Below are 17,166 nucleotides of genomic sequence, written 5' to 3'. Positions count from 1 at the left end.
GCATTTAAAAAAAGAAAAGAAAAAGAAGAGATAGAAAGAGAGAGATCAATGTTGATCATAAGAGCAACAGAATCTGCACACACATATACAGAGAGGGTGAGCCAAAAGGCAAAAGTACAGAATAATGTAACTGAGAAAGCAAAAGGCAAATCAAAGAAGCGAAGAAGCGGCAATGTTATCATAGAAAGTTCAAACATAGCATTCAAGCATGCAAAACTGCCTCCTATTGAGTTAGGATCCATGATGTCCAGAATTGTCTGTTCTGATTGGCAGAGGTTCCTGAACTGATGGTGGTTCCTTCCCAGCCCTGGTACCCAAGATCGTTTAACAGGAAATGACACTATGGTGAGTCAAGATTTACTAATCAAGGTATTTTCCAGAAAGAAAAAAAATCAACATGAATGTATGCAGATTAAGGTATCCTTCTGAAAAATTATGGAAAATAGAAAATTGTGCAAGATATGGCTTTGAGATGGCAGGGACTCTTGGTTGCTTTTCAAGAGCTGCATTTAGACACCAAAACTGGACCAGAGCACAGAGAGAGGCACAAGCAGATGTCCCAAAGCAACAGAGAAAAGCCCTTGAAGTGCTGCTAAAATCTTACACTGAGCATCTTTTAAGGACACTGTAGGGTGATCTTTGGACTTGGGGTGGGGGGTCAAGCCTGCAGGCTGCTGGACAGCAACTAGCGTTAAGGGAGGGAGGAACAAATCTCCCCAACTCCCCAAGAGCCAGTGTGGTGTAGTGGTTAAGAGCGGTGGACTCGTAATCTGGTGAACCGGGTTCGCTTCCCCACTCTTCCACATGCAGCTGCTGGGTGACCTTGGGCTAATCATACTTCTCTGAAGTCTCTCAGCCCCACTCACCTCACAGAGTGTTTGTTGTGGGGGAGGAAGGGAAAGGAGGTTGTTGGCCGCTTTGAGACTCCTTAGGGTAGTGATAAAGCGGGATATCACTCCAAGTAGACTGACAGCATCAACCATGACCTCTTGTCTCCGGGTTGGTGATGGGAAGGAGGCAGCCTTTATTCTGGGCGGGGGGTGTCCCCCTTTCAGGTCCCAGGGTGGAATCCAAACCCACTTTGTGCCAGGTTGGGGGGAGGCTGGATTGCACAGAGGCACTCCGCTGGCATAAAATTTCCCATTGTGCGCACCAAATGTGCAGGAAGGGGGGCCGGTGCTGTTGGCAGGTTCCCTGTTGCTAGGGGCTGCCAGCCAAAAGCCCCAATATGGGGGTGGAGAGTGGCTGAGCTGGACCCACCCACCATCACAGGACGGCACTGGGTTCAATCCAGACCCAATTGCCGCACCATCTCCATTAGTTGGGATTAGGATTGCACCTATAGCTCAAACAAACAAAACGTTCAGGTTGGGGTTATCATATTTTAATGGTGTTTTCCTCTGAACTTTAACACCTTAGTTCTCCAGCCTTCCCAGCAGGTATCCTTATTTATAGACACAAGATCAAGTCCCATAGTTTACAGACCACCACATGCATCTAAGCCAAGCTTGCTTGTATGAGAGTGGGAGCTACAGGGTTTCCGTTCCACCTGCAAATCACTGCTATTTCAACCAGATTTTAAAGGTGGGGAAGTACAGCAGGTCTACAAAACACCACACACACACACACACACACACGAAGACTTCTCTATACTAATCTATTTCTATTAATATTTTACTTACAGGCAATAAAAAGTCCATATGGAACTGAGAGATAAGAGGGAGAATGGTTATTTGGCAGCTTCAAACGACAAGATCTGCAAGTAATTTAATAACCCAACGTTACCCATTCTCTGTTGGGAAAATATCGCCCTCCCAACTGAGTGCCTGCCTTGGTAACTCATAATATACAACCACCAGAAGAACATAACAACAGAACTAAGGCTTTTCCGATGGTTTACAGTAGGGGTTCTAACTCCAGTGTGAGGAGGCCAAGACACAATGTACACACATATGATTATATTTCTACCCTAAGGTCATTGAGCAGGCTTCATGGCTGAGTGGAGATTCGGACTCTCATCTCCTGGGTCCCAGCCCAACCCTCTAACCACTGCCAGCTGTATTATTAATTAGCTAAACTTTTCCTGTCTTTGCTTTTAGAGGTGCTGAATTGGATTTGTTGGCAGTACCCTTGAATAGCTATTTTTGCTAAAAGAGGAATTGCTCTTCTCAAAACTGCCTTGGCAGAAGAGGCTCCTCCTGCTCAGGAACTGCAGGGGGCAACCACCAGACGGAGGTTTCAAATTAGAGAGATGCAGGGCTGTGCAAGCGAAAGAGATTTCAGTTGCAAAGCAATCACGTTTAATACCTCCCGGTTAACCATGTCCTCTGGGCAGTCCAGAAATTGCATTTCATTGAATTTAAATACCATCATGAAAACAATCAATATAAAAGCAGCACCTACATAAAATGAGCAAAAACCAGCGAACAAAGCAGCATAAGATCAATGCAACAACACTAACAACCGACCAGGAGGGAAACAAAGTAGTTGCAAGAACTAAAAACATGAAAAGGTCGCCCTGCTATCACTGAAAATTCCCAATGCAAACTCCAGGCCAACCTCTCTGGGGAGAGCATTCCAGGAACAGGGCACCACCACTGAGAAGGCCCTATCCCTAGTATCCATCCAGCTCACTTCACTAGGTGGGGAACCTGGAAAAAGGGTCTCCAGTGAGGCTCTTATAGTCCGGGCAGGTATGTACAGGGGAGGCGATCCTTCTGGTATCCTGACCTCAAGCCATTTAGGGCTTTAGACATTAATCACTGTACTCTGAATTGGCTAGAAGCCATTGAAGGTGATGAAACATTGATGTAATGCCCTGATCTCGCCCCAGTCCCCATTAACCACAGTTGCATGCTCCAAGAGTTTTAGTAGTTATAAACTACTAAACTCCAGGAGGAAGGGACCGATTCGCTCAAACTCTGTAAAGCGCCATGCACGATAATGGCACTATGACAGAGAGTCCAACCAGAAAGAAGTAGCTCTTACTCCCTCCTTAACTGAAAAGATACATGTTGCAGCTTTACATATGAATGTGCATGCAAAATGAATGATTGTGGAGTATAAAACTTGGATGTAATGTAGAAAAGCTAGCCGGTTACTGAATCTTAGTGAGAAAGGGGGGGGGTGTTTGTGGGGAGTGCACCATGTCATATAGAAATTGTTATGTACTGAAGTTCTCACCCTGGGCCAGCAGGGGGATACTGTAGATAGTTATGCAAATAAGGAATCAAAAGTGACGTTCAGTGATTGGATAGTTTTAGAAAATTGTTACAGTTACATTGTATTGGAGTTCTATATAAGCAGGCTGACTGAACCCTTCAGTTCAGTTCTGTTCTGGCCTGTTTGAAGAATCGCTGTGTCGTCTGATATGTTCACCCACAACTTAACAAAAATCCCAAAACTAAGGCTTGACCTCAGTTGGATTATAAATGTTCTTTCCTTCCACTTCTAGGCTTGACTTTCAGCAGATTTCCAATATCCAACACCAGAATTCTTTGTGAAAGGGAAACTGATTGCAAAACATAGGGAGGAACAAGACACAACATCACGGCATTGTGCATGTTCCTACCCCAATCTAACAGCAACCAGTAACCAGCCACAAGGTATGGGGGCAGAGAAACACAGGGTGTGATGAAGACAGGTCACACATTTCAGGAACCAAGCGCCACTTGGAGAAGAAGAAGAAGTGGGCACAGGACTGCCGTTACCACCCCCCCATGCCTGGCATCCCATCACAGTCCCTGTTCCTGGTCCCCATTACTGGAAGCTGCTGAGAGGGTTGCGGAAATACGGCAGGAGTCTCTGTAACTAAACATTTTGGGGAGAACTGGTTTTGTGTCCCAACAGCTTTTGACCTCATTTTGCTGCAAAAGAAAAAACTAGCAAAAAGGGCATAGGTGGGGTGAGCTAAAGTTAATTTTACTAAATTGAGAGCGTGGCGTGTGTTTTTCTTCCTCTGCTCCCAAGAAGGAGAGGAAATCAAGGGGAATTTAGATGGGCCTTAGCAGGTACAGAATTTCTGAAACAGGGATTGGGTTGACAGGGAGCCTCTGGCTCAGCTTTTCCCAAACTTGGGTCTCTAGCTGTTGTTGGACTACAACTCCCTTCATCCCTAGCTAGCAAGACCAGTGGCCATGGATGATAGGAATTGTAGTCCAAAACCAGCTGGAGACCCACGTTTGGGAAATGCTGCTCTGACCTAATGAAGCTTCCTCTAACCTCTGTATTTTGGTTGCATTCACTACCGCATAGGTCTTAAGCCGCCATCTTACCTCTTCCCTTGCTGATATGGTAGAGGCAGGGGTGTTAGGCACAGAACTGTGGGAGGTGCTTGGCCCCGTTCCCGATGAGCTCTGGGAATCTCCATCTCCAGCAACGTCATGAATCTCTCGAGCAAGGATCGCTACGTCCTTCACCAACGTCTGGCTCAATCTGGAGGAACAGCATGGAGAACTTAAGGACTGAGGAACGTTCAGCTACAAAGCCATCATGCTCAGCCCTTGTCTACATCTTATTTAGACAGGGGATATACAGCGGTACCTTGGATTATATACGCTTCAGGTTACATACGCTTCAGGTTACAGACTCCGCTAACCCAGAAATAATGCTTCAGGTTAACTTTGCTTTAGGATGAGAACAGAAATCATGCTCCAGCGGCGCGGCAGCAGCAGGAGGCCCCATTAGCTAAAGTGGTGCTTCAGGTTAAGAACAGGTTCAGGTTAAGAACAGACCTCCAGAACGAATAAAGTACTTAACCCAAGGTACCACTGTACTCAAGAAAAAACTGAAACTATAATTCTCTCTCACTCACTCACTCTGTCTCACACACCAAGGGAAAGATCATCGCCCTTGAAAAATGCACAACCCAATTTAGTTTTGCAGTTACACTTATTAAATTATGAAATTGCAGAACGTCTATTTTGCTACCTCAGGACAATACATTAAAATCTGGTTCTTGCATTATCTCTTCTGTTGTCTTTTTGTGGGGGTTTTAATTGATCATTGTTTGTTTCTAACCAAATGATTTATTAATCAAAGACATGTAATTAAATTGGAATTTCCCAACACCTTTCTGCGATACTAAATGAAGCGTGAGTTAAGTCACAATTTGATCAAAACTATCACTTATCATTACATGGAAATGTCAACTGTTAACATTTTCTTTTTAAAATTCCTGATTGATGCAACTAAGCAGAATAAAGATAATCTCAGAACCTAAGCAAGTGTGCTCTGAATGTTCAGCTTCACTGATGAAAACTGGCCTCCTGAAAACTTATCAGCTAAAACTTTAGTTGATTAATTTACCAGCTAAAGGGATTGAAGTCTGCAGTCCTGTTTTCTATGCAGTGAATAAGATTCCGCAGAAACATGCAAGGTTATAGAAATATGGTACCTTTCAGCTGTTTCCTTGGAAACAAAAAGGCACAAGTGAGCTAAAATGGAGTAATATTCAGAACTGCATGACTAATTGAGTGGCTAGGTTTGTCTGGGGCCGAAGCAGTTTCTTCTGATGCCTCAATTACGTGATTAAGCCCAGTGTAAACAAGGGGAACTAATTTCCCTTTGAACCCTCACTTGCTATTCTAGACTGTGCCTCCCTGTTGATTCAGAAGCCGCAGCAGAGGCGGGAGGCAAAGACTGCAATTACGGGGCAGCCTTCTTGCAAAATCCGGCAGAGCACTTTCTGCCCCTGACGCCAGACGGATCACAGGCAAGCATGCAGCCTTAGCTTCTGCAATCTGTGAGAGCTGGCTTCTTAAGCAGAACGTATTTATCAAACACAGAGAGCTGTGTAATGCTTAAGTTCCTGAAGAGCTGCCATCCCTTAAACACCCAGCTGTGCCATTACCAAGAAGACAATGTACCGCACCAGAATGAGCCGACCGCCAGATTTATTCAGCAACTACAACGGCAAGATTGTGTGACGCAACCTTCCCACAAGGCTTCCCCGTTAACAGCTGTGCAACCTGAACTTTTCCTATGCTTTTTTTGACGCATATGATTTTTTAAAAGGAGAATGCTAATAATATAATACTTAACCTTATTATAGTGTTGAGGGGGATTATCATTATCTCAGTAAGCCTTGAAGCAACCAAGAAAGTTGCCTTACACTGAGTCAGCCTAGATTGATGCTTACACTACAATAAATCTGCTAGTTCTTAAGGTGCCAAATGAATAGTTTGGACAGTAAGAGTTTGGAGAATAGGCCCTTTGGCTCAAGCACACAAAACCCTTCATTCCTCCCTTTGCATCATGAGCAACCAGGCTTCTAATTAACCATGGTTTCCCAGTTCAGTGGAATGGCAAAACCATGGTTGCTGTCATATCCACAGTGGGTTGACTCAAAACCTATTGTCCTCCCAGACCTACAATTCCCAGAGTGGTTATCAATCACAGAATCCTAGAATTGTAGACTTGGAAGGGACCTCGAGGGTCATCAAGTCCAACCCCGTGCAATGCAGGAATCTCAGCTAAAGCATCCATGACAGATGGCCACCCAGCCTCTGCTTAAAAGCCCCCAAGGAAGGAGAGTCCACAACTTCCTCTCCAGGAAACACTGGGAATTGTGGCTCTGTGAGAGGAACAGGGGTCTCCTAACAACTCTCAGCACCCTTAACAAACTACAGCTCCCATAATTCTTTGGGGGGAGGAGCCACGACTGTTAGAAGTGGGGTGATACTGCTTTAAATGTATTGTTATAGATTTGGGGGGCAGGGTTAAAGCCAAGACATTAATATATGGTAGGATTTTGATGATTTGGGTTGTGAAGGGCGAAATACAAACTACAGAGGAATTCCTGGGCTAGAATATGCAAAATGACCTGGCCAAGCTAAGGCCATTAAGAAGCAATACAGGGCCGTTGAGAGTCATTGGCAATGCAAGAGAACTGTCCTGCCGTTAGTTATGAACAGAGACTGAAGCTTTGTAAGTCGGCCAGGGCAACTGGGTGTGAGGTGACAGAAAAAGAGTGTTTTGAGCAAGGGTTGCTGGGAAGAAGCAAGAAGGACAAGGGTGGGTGTGTCCATCTTGGGCAGGCTGTCTGGAGGCGGTTTGCACTGCTGTGGGAGATAAATCCCTCTTGAAATGACCGCGCTGTAAGATCTGGACTCCCTCCATGCAGACTGAAGGTGTAAATAGGTGAATAAACCATGTTTCTTAAAGCTACAGCAGTCTCTGCGGTGTTTCAATTCTCCAAAGGACCACAGAGCCTGGGACCCCATGGGCTTTTGCCACAGCTTGGCAAAGAATGGGGGAGGCACCCAACTTTTGGAACAGCGTAGTGCAGATGAGCCCAGCTCTTGGGTCGGCAAACTAAGGCCCAGGGACTGGATCCGGTCCAGTTGCCTTCTGGATTCGGCCCGTGGATGGTCCGGGAATTGCTGCGTTGATCTGATCGTTTGGGCTGCGCCATCCGCCCCCCGCCCTTCCTCACACACACCATGGCGGAGCCTCCTCCCTCCCTCCTCCTGGCTTCTCCTCACTCTGCCTAGAGCCGAGAGGAAGGGGCAGGGCTTTGTTGGTGCCAGCAGCAGCAGCGTGGGCGCTTGAGCAGCCATTTAAAGCAGCCCCTCTCCAGAGCCCTTTCACACGCTGCTCATCATCCCTCTGCCGCCGCCAGCCCCTGCCACTCACAAGACACAGGTAAGCAGCCACTGGGGGTTATCCGGTGCTGTGGAGAAGGGAGGGGAGAGTCGTGGGAGGGGGGGATGGCTGTGTCCATTTTAAATGCATCTCTGGGATATTTGTGGGGCCTGCCTGGTGCTCTTGCATGCTGTGTCCTTTTATTTAAAATGCATCTCTGGGTTATTTGTATTTTTTTCCTGTTTTTGTGCACTTCAAATACAATATGTGCAGTGATCAAGATTTAATATATATTTTTAACTGCCGCTATATCTGATTTGTCTCTGTCATAACCAATTGCAATTCAATGTATTCCTATTGTGTTTTTTGATTTTCCTGATATTGTAAGTGAGCCGGAACTGGTCTGTGGCCGTAATAATATACCGTATTTTTTGCACCATAACACTCACTTTTTTCCTCCTAGAAAGTAAGGGGAAATGTCTGTGCGTGTTATGGAGCGAATGCCTGCGGGTGGCGGGATCTGCTGCAGTCGTGAGCAGAGGATCCATGGTTCCCCTTCCTTCCCTCCTCCGTGGTTACAAAGCATGGATCCACATGGATCCTCAGGATTTTTGCATTGGGCTACTCCAAACTCACTGTCAGATCACATGTCTGTGGCCACAGCATGAAGCACAAAGATCATATATCCACTATTTTGTTTAGAATATTTTTTTTCTTGTTTTCCTCCTCTAAAAACTACGTGCGTGTTATGGTCTGGTGCGTGTTATAGAGCGAAAAATACGGTAATAAAACATGTGCAGTGTGCATAGGAATTCGTTCATTTTTTATTTTATTTTTTTCAAAATATAGTCTGGCCCCCCACAAGGTCTGAGGGACAGTGGACCGGCCCCCTGCTGAAAAAGTTTGCCAACCCCTGGGCCCAGCTCTTTCTACCTTGCATAACACTACACAACCAATATTCCTCCCCCCCCTTCATTCCTACCTTCTCTTCTCACCTGACCCACAGCGTGCCACCAATGGTTTAGGTTCCAACGGCTCAACATGCCGCCGCAACCCGTCCCTCACCTGGCGATTTCGGCAATCTCCGCCGTCTGCGCCATGAAGTTGTAGGGGTCGTGATCGTCGTAGTCTTCGTCTTCCGTCTCCCTGCTGTTGCTGTGCTTCTGCTTATTCAGTCCGGAGCCCCGGGTCCTGGGCGTCTGGGTGGCTGTTGAAGTATGGGAGCGTTTGTGTTTAGGGGAGCTGTGGTTTGAGCCATACTCCTCCTCGGAAGTGGAAGTGTAATCTGAGCCCTGCGGCCGCCGCCTTGAAGCTTATAAGAAATGAATTGGTTTCGGGCGGTGGTGGTGGGGAAGAAGAATAGGAAGGAGAGAAAGCAAAGAAAAAGACTTTTGAGACGGCCTTCAAAAGGTTAAGAAACAAACAAAAAAACGTGAATGCAAAAACAGCCCAAGGAGCAGGAGGAGCAGGAAGGTGAACTAGGAAACTCCTGTGCATCCCACCAAATGCAGAGAACTTTGGAGGAATAAAAAGATGGAATTGTTTGCATTTTTACTGTGGACCAATACAGATGCCACCTTTTTTAAAAAAAACACAACAACCATATAACGTTATCGCACTTCCGCACCTGATCTTTAATTGACTGGCATTCTAACTGACGTTGGAATTTTATAGATTTAACAGGTTTTCATTTCTTTCACCCTTTGCAAACCGATTAAGGGAGTACTGCAGTTAAGCAGCATATAAGTTGCTTAAACAGATAAATAATAAAATATGTGGCTCCCTTGACAGGAGCTCATTTGTAGCATAGGGGCAACCTGAGGGTCTAACTTGGGCCTCTCAGGCTTCCCCCACAAACCTGTCAGACTTGGTCCCATTGGCCAGATCCTGCTCCCCTCTTCTGCCTTAAGAGCATTAGCGGGGAGACAAGTGAGAATATGATACCACATGCCCATTTGGATCCCGTCAAGGAACCTATATGAGGACAGCTGGCTCCACCTTCAGATTTCTGCCTGACTGGTGGACGTTTGGAGGGGTGAAGCCGAGCGGGCAGATGATACTGAGGGAGGTGTCTAGGGTGAAGCCCCATCACTCTCTTATTCAGACATTAAAGTTTTGTTTCTCTGGCACATGAATAAGGCAAGGAAGATAAAGGCAGCCACACAACAACCAGGGAGAGAGAGCTTACCCTGTGGTCGCAGCAACAGTGGAGGGCTATTTCCACCAGCCAGTCAAATAGTAAGGAGAATTTTTTTACCACAGATCAGGTGCAGACGTGTGATCATTTTTTTCGCAAAATGGCCATTTGTACCCGCCCTCCACTTTCACAAATTAACCAGTCACAACAGAGAAGGTTGCTGCAATTCTATGGTGGCAAAATGTATACGCTCATGTTACAAATTTCCTGTGTGGAAGGCACCTCGCGTGAATCCCTGTACGGAAGCGCCTTCCACTGGAGGGATTTTCCAGCGTGGGGTGTGGTCCTGAATTGCCACATGCACAGGAGGCCCCAGGAGGAACCGTCAGGCAGGTTAGACTTCCAGGTGTCCCCTCTCAGCAAACCACCAGTTCAGGTGACTTCATTTCCACACAGGTTAAGGACTTCCAAGATGGAGAGCAGAAACCGCTGGCTTGTTTACACACTCAGGAAACCCCTGGTCCGTTTACAGAGATCCAGTGTTGTCATCCTTAATCCAGTGGTTCTCAAATTTAGTGATGGGCACAAATGGTATGAAGGGTGGGGAGTAGAGGGGGTGAGGTGCTTGCTTCAGGTACACCCAAATACACTTTCTTCCCAATAAACAGATGAAGATGTGTACAAGTGAGTACATTTGGTCCATCTATCTCACAGTTGTCCTCACTGACTGACAGGGTTCCTGGCAAGGAGTTTCTTCTAGCTCTAACTGAAGAGGCCAGAAATTGAACCTAGGACCTTCTGCATGCAATGCAGATGTTCTACGCCACTGGGCTATTTCCCTTCTCGGCAGGTTCCCCACCCCTGATTTAGGCCAGGGTCCCTAAAACTGGAGCACCATCATACCACTCACGGCCTGCTTACTTACATTCTAAAAAAGCCTTCCTGAACCTGGTACCCTTCAGATGTTTTGGACAACAACTCCCATCAGCACTGAAGGCATCATAAAATCATAGAATGGCAGAGTTGGAAGGGACCACAAGGACCATCTGGTCCAACCCCTGCAATGCAGGAATCTCAGCTAAAGCATCCATGACAGGCAGCCGTCCAACCTCTGCTTAGAAACCTCCAAGGAAGGAGAGTCTACAACCTCCCAAGCGTGGTTGGATGGCCATCTGTCATGGATGCTTTAGCCGAGATTCCTGCATTGCAGGGGGTTGGACTCGATCACCCTAGGGTTCACTTCCAACTCTACCATTCTATGAGTCTGTTCCATAAAAGATCTCCTGATTGAAATTTGCACAATGCTGGCTGGGGTAGCCCAAAATATGTGGAAGGCACGACGTTGGAGAAGGTTCTTTCCAAATATCATAAGCTGCCTTCCAGCAAGCCAGATCACTGGCCCATCTATTATTGTCAGCTCTGACTGGAAGCTGCTCTCCAGGGCTTCAGGAGACAGGGGTCTTTCCTAGCACTCTTGCTGCGGATAGAACCTGGGATGTTCTGCATGCCAAGCAGGTGCTCTACCACTGAGCTAGGGGCCTTCTCCCTGAACTCCCGCATAGGAGCTAGGGGCCTTCTCCCTGAACTCTTGACACCCAACGAAACAGCCATGCTAAGTTACTATATGCGGTTATTTGCTTCAAGATAGAACAGTGGCAAATTCAGAGGCCTGGTGGTTCCAGAGGGATCTTCCCTTACTTTTGACTTGCTTCATGCACACCATTTAACAACTCCATGAGCATTAATTGCCTTGGGATTACTGACTGTGTAAACAAGCTCAGCCAAGTGAAAGAGGAAACTTCAACCAGAAGGGGAGCCCCATTTGGAGATTGCTCACACCATGTTCATGGTCATAATTATTTCCATGAGATCCCTGGGTTTGCCCTGCAGCATTTATACGCCGCATTTGGCTGCAGTTTACAGGCAACACCCTTTTACACCCAAAACAGATGTTCCTGGTCAAGGGGAGAGAAACCACTCATTTTGTTTCCCTGGAAATTCTTTTACCGGGCTACCGAAAGATCCTTTTTTCAGCTTCAAAGTTATTGTGCTTTATCAGAGTGCACCAATTCTGATAAGTGATTATCAGCTGCATTGCGGTGTTTACATTTCTCCACGTTGACTTTTTTCTCTTATCCATTTGCTCACGAGAAAAAAGACACATAACTGGGAAGCTGGAACACTGCACATCGCACCACACCAAACCTTGGCTTAGTGCTCTTGCACAGGCTCTGGTAGAGGTGATTGCGACCGCTTTGCTCACCCCTGGTCATTCTGCTGCTGCGCAGAGCCCACAGGAACATATGAAACTGCCTTAAACTGAATCAGACTATTTGAGTCAATCTAGCTCATTATTGTCTACACCGACTGAGTCTCCAAGAACTGAGGCAGGGTTCTCTCCTGGCGATGCCGGGATTGAACTAAGGATCTCCTGTGTACAAAGCAGATGTTCTACCCCTGAGAGAGCCTGGAGAGAGCTAATCCACAAACCTGGCTTTGGAAGGCATGTTAAGGCAAAGCGTGGAATAGCTCAGCTCAACAATGGGACAAGCAGCGAGGAGCAAAGCAGCCACAATCTCCTCCCCCAGACTCTGAGTGTGTGTGTAAACAGTGGGGAACCTCCAGCCCATGAGCCAAATTGGGCCCGCCAGCCCTCCCCATTTGGCCCGAAAGGCTGTTTCAGCCAAACCACAGCCAACATGCTCCACCTCTGATATTTTATATGACATCAGGCATGGGAAAGGTAAGGATGAGGCTTGGCCCAAAGGGGCTTTGCAAGCATGGATCACTTTGCAAGCCCCATGCTCAGTGCTCCCCAAGTGACAAGCACAGGGCTTGCAAAGCGCTTCTGCACTGCCCCAAAACAAGCTAATTGTCTGTACTTGGGATGTGCTGCCCAAAGGGTTTTGCAGGCACTGCCTTTCCGCCAGGGCCTGCCCTTATGTGTCCCACACCTGGCACCATGTATGACACGAGAACAAAGCATAATGCCTGCACAAGGTCCATAACCCCGGTGGAATTAGTAGGTTAGTCGTGTTAGTCGTATACTGATGCGTAGTAACTCCCAAGGTTAATTTGACACTAAAACCCGGTTAGCCGTTGGGGCAAAGGAAATGGAAGACAAAAACCAATTCATTTGGAACAAGATTAGGCACGGTTAGGATGGGCCGTCGTCTCTCGGCAAAGCGACTCGGCGGTGTCGCCAGGCGGTGAGTCGCAGGGTTCCTCGAGGGAAGTCATGGCGATTAAACCACTTCAGCTCTGCAGTACCAACAATGCACACCGCAATCCCCGCTTTGTTATTATGCACACAGCACCATTAAATCACAGTGTCATCTGCAAAGTTTAAATCATTGGAGTGGTGAACAGCTTAAGCATTATCCAGCAACAAACAGCAGCTACTCGTAAATTAAAAGGAACTGCATCACCCAGGGCTCAGCCGCTAGGAGTGCATCAGGTCAAAGGAACTTCCCGCAATCTCAGTTTGTGCTTGTGCTGAATGAAAAGTAATAGGAATTAACTCCTAGGAAGAGGGGGAGGTCAGTTTGCAGGATGCGGTTGGGAATCCCATTCTTATCAGACTCAGCCAGCATGGCCAATGGCCAGGGTTGTTTGAAGCTGTGTCCCGAGAACACCTGGAGGGCCAGACATTCCCCAGCCGTGCTCTACATCAGATGGACTATTTCCCCCATGTTCAATGCAGATGGATGGGGAATTAATGCAGGGCGACTCCTGCAGCTTGCAAACGTCTGACAAGACATATGATTACTAGGGTTATAACCTTTTTTTACAACCTCGTGTTCCTGTAGATTAGTTAGATGAACTTTCCCCTAAAAACAAAGGAATGAACTGTCATTTCCAAATCTTTTGAAAAGAAAGGTGACCCCGAAATCAATAAATAATTTTTTGTATATGTAACTGTACACGGTATTATGCTATATACATAGCATGTATACAGGAAAAATAGGGCTTGCGAACTTTCTAATACTTGTACAATGCTTTGTACAATGTACATTATTGCTTAGAATCAATCAAGGTTGCAGTTTGCCTTTGTTTCCGCTGCAAGAACCATAAAGTTCCCACATCACTTTGACTGCACATTCTGCACACTGATTATTTCTTGGTATCTGGAGCATGGATGGCTCCTGCTTTCAGTGATTCGCCAACACAGTTTTAGGAAGTTCCAGGCAGCCGTAAAAATTCTACACAGTTCCATACACTTTTTAAAAGTGCTAATACTAATATGAGTAGTAACAGTTACATATATGGTGAGCCCAACTTTTCATTTCGGGGTGACCCCCCCTTTTTTTAAACAACTGAGAAAAATTAGTCCCTTTTTCAGTGTTTCTAAGCAAAAGTTCCTAAGCAATGCTTGTGACTGATTGGCACATTGCTGGCTGAAAGCTTCAAACTCTAACCTTCCTGCAATTCCGCAAGTTCCCCTGTCTGGTTGCCAGGAAAAGATCTGTACTTACCACAGGCAACGAGGCAAGCCTGACGTAAGAACAAGCAGCTAGTGAGTATTCAGAGGTCACAGAACAATTCAAAGCAAGGGCACTGAGAATATATAATAATTACCTTATTGCAACAAACCAAGAGTCCACCCCAGTTCAGTGTTTTCTGCCTATACCACCAGATGATTCAGGAAGCTATCAAGCAGGGTTATGCTACAGAATTACCAGATGTTGGGCTATTAGAGCTTCTGCATTGCAATGGCAGCCAACGTTCGCCACAGATACAAATCAAGGGAGAAGGGAACTCTCTTTGGGTCATAAAATCCCAGCGCTTAATATTTAAAAAGTACGGGGTTCTGTATCTGTTGCAAAGGGCTGCAGATTTATTTCCAAATTGTTTTCTTCTGGATTGGAATTTTTTTAAAATCCTAACAACACATGTGGAAACATAGGAAGTTGCCTGATAGCATAGTCCAGGGTTTCCCAAACTTGGGTCTCCAGCTGTTTTTGGACTACCAGTTCCCACAATCCCTGGGAGTTGTGGTCCAGAATCAGCTGGAAACCCAAGTCTGGGAACCCCTGCGCAATCAGACTCTTGGGTGAATGTAGCTCAGTAGGGTCTACACTGACTGGCAGCAGCCCTCCGCCGTTTCAGACAGGTGACTTTTCCCCAGCCCTACCTGGAGATGCTGGGGATCAAACCTGGGGACCTTCTGCACGTAAAACAGATACCTCCAAGCAATGGCAGGATCAAGCACTCCACACACACAGTTACTCACTAGAAGAAGAGGAGTATTTGACACTGCTGGAGCGTGTCCTGCTGAAAGGCTGCTTCGAAGCAGCGACTGCCGCCGCCGTTTTCCTAGCGGCGTTCCTGGCTTCCGACACGGGGGGCTTCCGGGTAGAATAATACGACTCTGCGCTGCGCCCGGAGAACGTCGGCCTGGCTGGTGCGCTCTCCGAGTCGCTCGGCACGGTGAAAGACCCCGCCCGTTTCCTGGGCATGGCCAGGATGTCGAGCCTCGACAGCTTCTTGGCCTCCGCCGGCTGCTTGGAAGGCGCCGCCGTTCCTTCATGGTGAGGCGTCGCTTTCTCGGTATCGGCGCTCTCGTTGTCCGAGGTGTCCCCCAGCCGGGCCCGGCGAAGTTTGGAGGCTCTGGTGGGCCTCGGGGTAGACAAACTATTGGACCTGGTGAGAACCTGCTGGATCTTTTGCACGGTGGGCGTCACTTTGTTGTGCTCCTCTTTGGTGGACTGCGAGAAGGGCTTCTTCCTGGAGATAGGCCTCGAGGTGGATTGCTCATGGTCAGATGAGGCGATTTCATTCGCCGGCAGATATGGGAGGCTGCTACTTCGTTCGTCATCTGTATAGTCCAGGGAGCCCCCGGTCCCTGGGCTACGCTTAACTTGGAAGCGTCTCGCGTTTTCGCCTTTGCTCCCCGCCTCAAGCGGAAGAGTTTTCCGCTTCTCTGAAAGCCGCTCCCTTGCGCTCGGTTGAAGACTCTGATCCGGGGCAGAAGGCGTGGGAGAAATCTTCTCTTTTTGCGAGGTTGTCATGGGTTTGCCCTTCGGCGAGTGGCTGGGTAAGTTTTTGCCACTCACCAAGCTGACGGTGCTAGCCGTGTCCACGTCAGATTCTCCGGACAAGGAGTCTTCCAACTGCCCTGGGGAATTCTCCAGAGTGTCAAGCTGGTTGGTTTGGCAGAGAATTTTGGCTTCCAGGGCTGCCAGGGCAGTTTCTGTATCTTTAAGGAGGAGGTGGGTGTCTTGGTTATAGTCCATGCGATTTGCTCGGGTGACATCGAGATCTTTGAGCAGAGGGTGGCTTGAGATATGCGGCAGCCGGTTTTGAGGAACGTTGCTGCTCGATTTCTCTTTGGTAAAGCTTTCCTGCCGGACGAAGGACGATGCTTCTTTCGCAGCCACGACTTCTTGCTCCGGAAGCGGAAGCCCCTGGTGCAACGAAATCACCATTTTCCCGTTGGAGCTGACATAGGTATTGCTGACACCTTTGGCCGCCGGCTTCCCACACTTGAAAAGAGCCTCTTCTTTTTCCGCCTGAGAAGGAGAAATGGTGGAAGGAAGTTTCGAAGGAACCCCGACTTCCTCTTCCTCGTCGCCAATATAGAAAGATGTTGAAAGCGGGTCACTGGAAGCTCTCAGACCTGAAAGTTTCGGCACCGTGTGCTGGTGGTTTTTGGCTTTCACGTTTTCCGCCTTTCCCTGGTTCTGCTCCAATGTTTTGGTGCTGTTGTGGCTCTTCCTGCGTTTTTCCAAGCCAAATCCGTCGTCAGATTTGCTGGCGTCACTAAGGCTATCGGGATCCAAATCTTCCCGAACCGCCAGTCGGCTGGCAGGATCCACAAACATTTCTGCTACGTGGCTGTTAGCAGCGTTCCTTGGTGAAACGTCGGAATATGCCTCTGGACAAATCAAAATGGTTGGCGTAGGGCTTTCCGGCTTGTCACCAGGAGGGAGCTGAGGAAGAAGACGCCTCGTCCGTAACGCCAGGGAGCTCTCAGACTCTGCCACTCTGGGACCGCAGTCCTTTTCTAAGGGGAATGAAAATACATTTACTGAGACTACGCAGAACTAGATAAATTACCGTATTTTTCGCTCTATAAGACGCACCAGACTACAAGACGCACCTAGTTTTTGGAGGAGGAAAACAAGAAAAAAATATTCTGAATCCCATAAGCCAGAACAGCAAGAGGGATCGTTGCACAGTGAAAGCAGTAATCCCTCTTGCTGTTCTGGCTTCTGGGATAGCTGCGCAGCCTGCATTCACTCCGTAAGACGCACACACATTTCCCCTTACTTTTTAGGAGGGAAAAAGTGAGTCTTATAGGGCAAAAAATACGGTAACAGGAAGGGTTCGAAACCTGCGGGATCAGAGATTCTTAGAAGACTGGAGTAAATATACGAACTATTTGAAAAGTAATGAACAGATTACGCTAGTAGGACTGCAAGAAGTTTTGTAAGGAGGATTAT

The 17,166-nt window shown here is 47.3% G+C and overlaps 1 protein-coding gene and 1 long non-coding RNA gene across 6 annotated transcripts in view; one reads left to right on the top strand and one right to left on the bottom strand.

Annotated features, from left to right (window-relative positions):
• CEP170B (centrosomal protein 170B) overlaps window positions 1-17,166 on the bottom strand; it is a 92,825-nt gene that overhangs the window by 12,432 nt on the left and 63,227 nt on the right. For 2 of the 5 annotated variants that reach the window (XR_014155555.1, XM_081858334.1), the window contains exons 12-15: window positions 14,955-16,727; window positions 8,650-8,896; window positions 4,275-4,434; window positions 1,683-1,706 (exon numbers count right to left, since the gene is read on the bottom strand). Coding sequence is in view for 4 of the 5 variants with exons in the window: in XM_081858334.1 (XP_081714460.1) it covers window positions 1,683-1,706; window positions 4,275-4,434; window positions 8,650-8,896; window positions 14,955-16,727 (2,204 nt within the window). In the remaining variant the exon portion in view is untranslated. The remainder of the gene's footprint in view (window positions 1-1,682; window positions 1,707-4,274; window positions 4,435-8,649; window positions 8,897-14,954; window positions 16,728-17,166) is intronic. The other 3 variants (XM_081858335.1, XM_081858336.1, XM_081858337.1) reach the window with 2 other exon arrangements.
• On the top strand, window positions 5-4,378 carry LOC309345511. Its single transcript, XR_014158273.1, has 3 exons — window positions 5-345; window positions 1,685-1,762; window positions 4,255-4,378. It is a non-coding gene; the product is annotated as an uncharacterized lncRNA (long non-coding RNA).

This window comes from Podarcis erhardii (genome assembly GCF_964252035.2).
Source record: "Podarcis erhardii genome assembly, chromosome: 1".
NCBI classification, from domain to species: Eukaryota; Metazoa; Chordata; class Lepidosauria; order Squamata; family Lacertidae; genus Podarcis; species Podarcis erhardii.
This window is presented reverse-complemented; position numbering and strand designations above follow the sequence as displayed.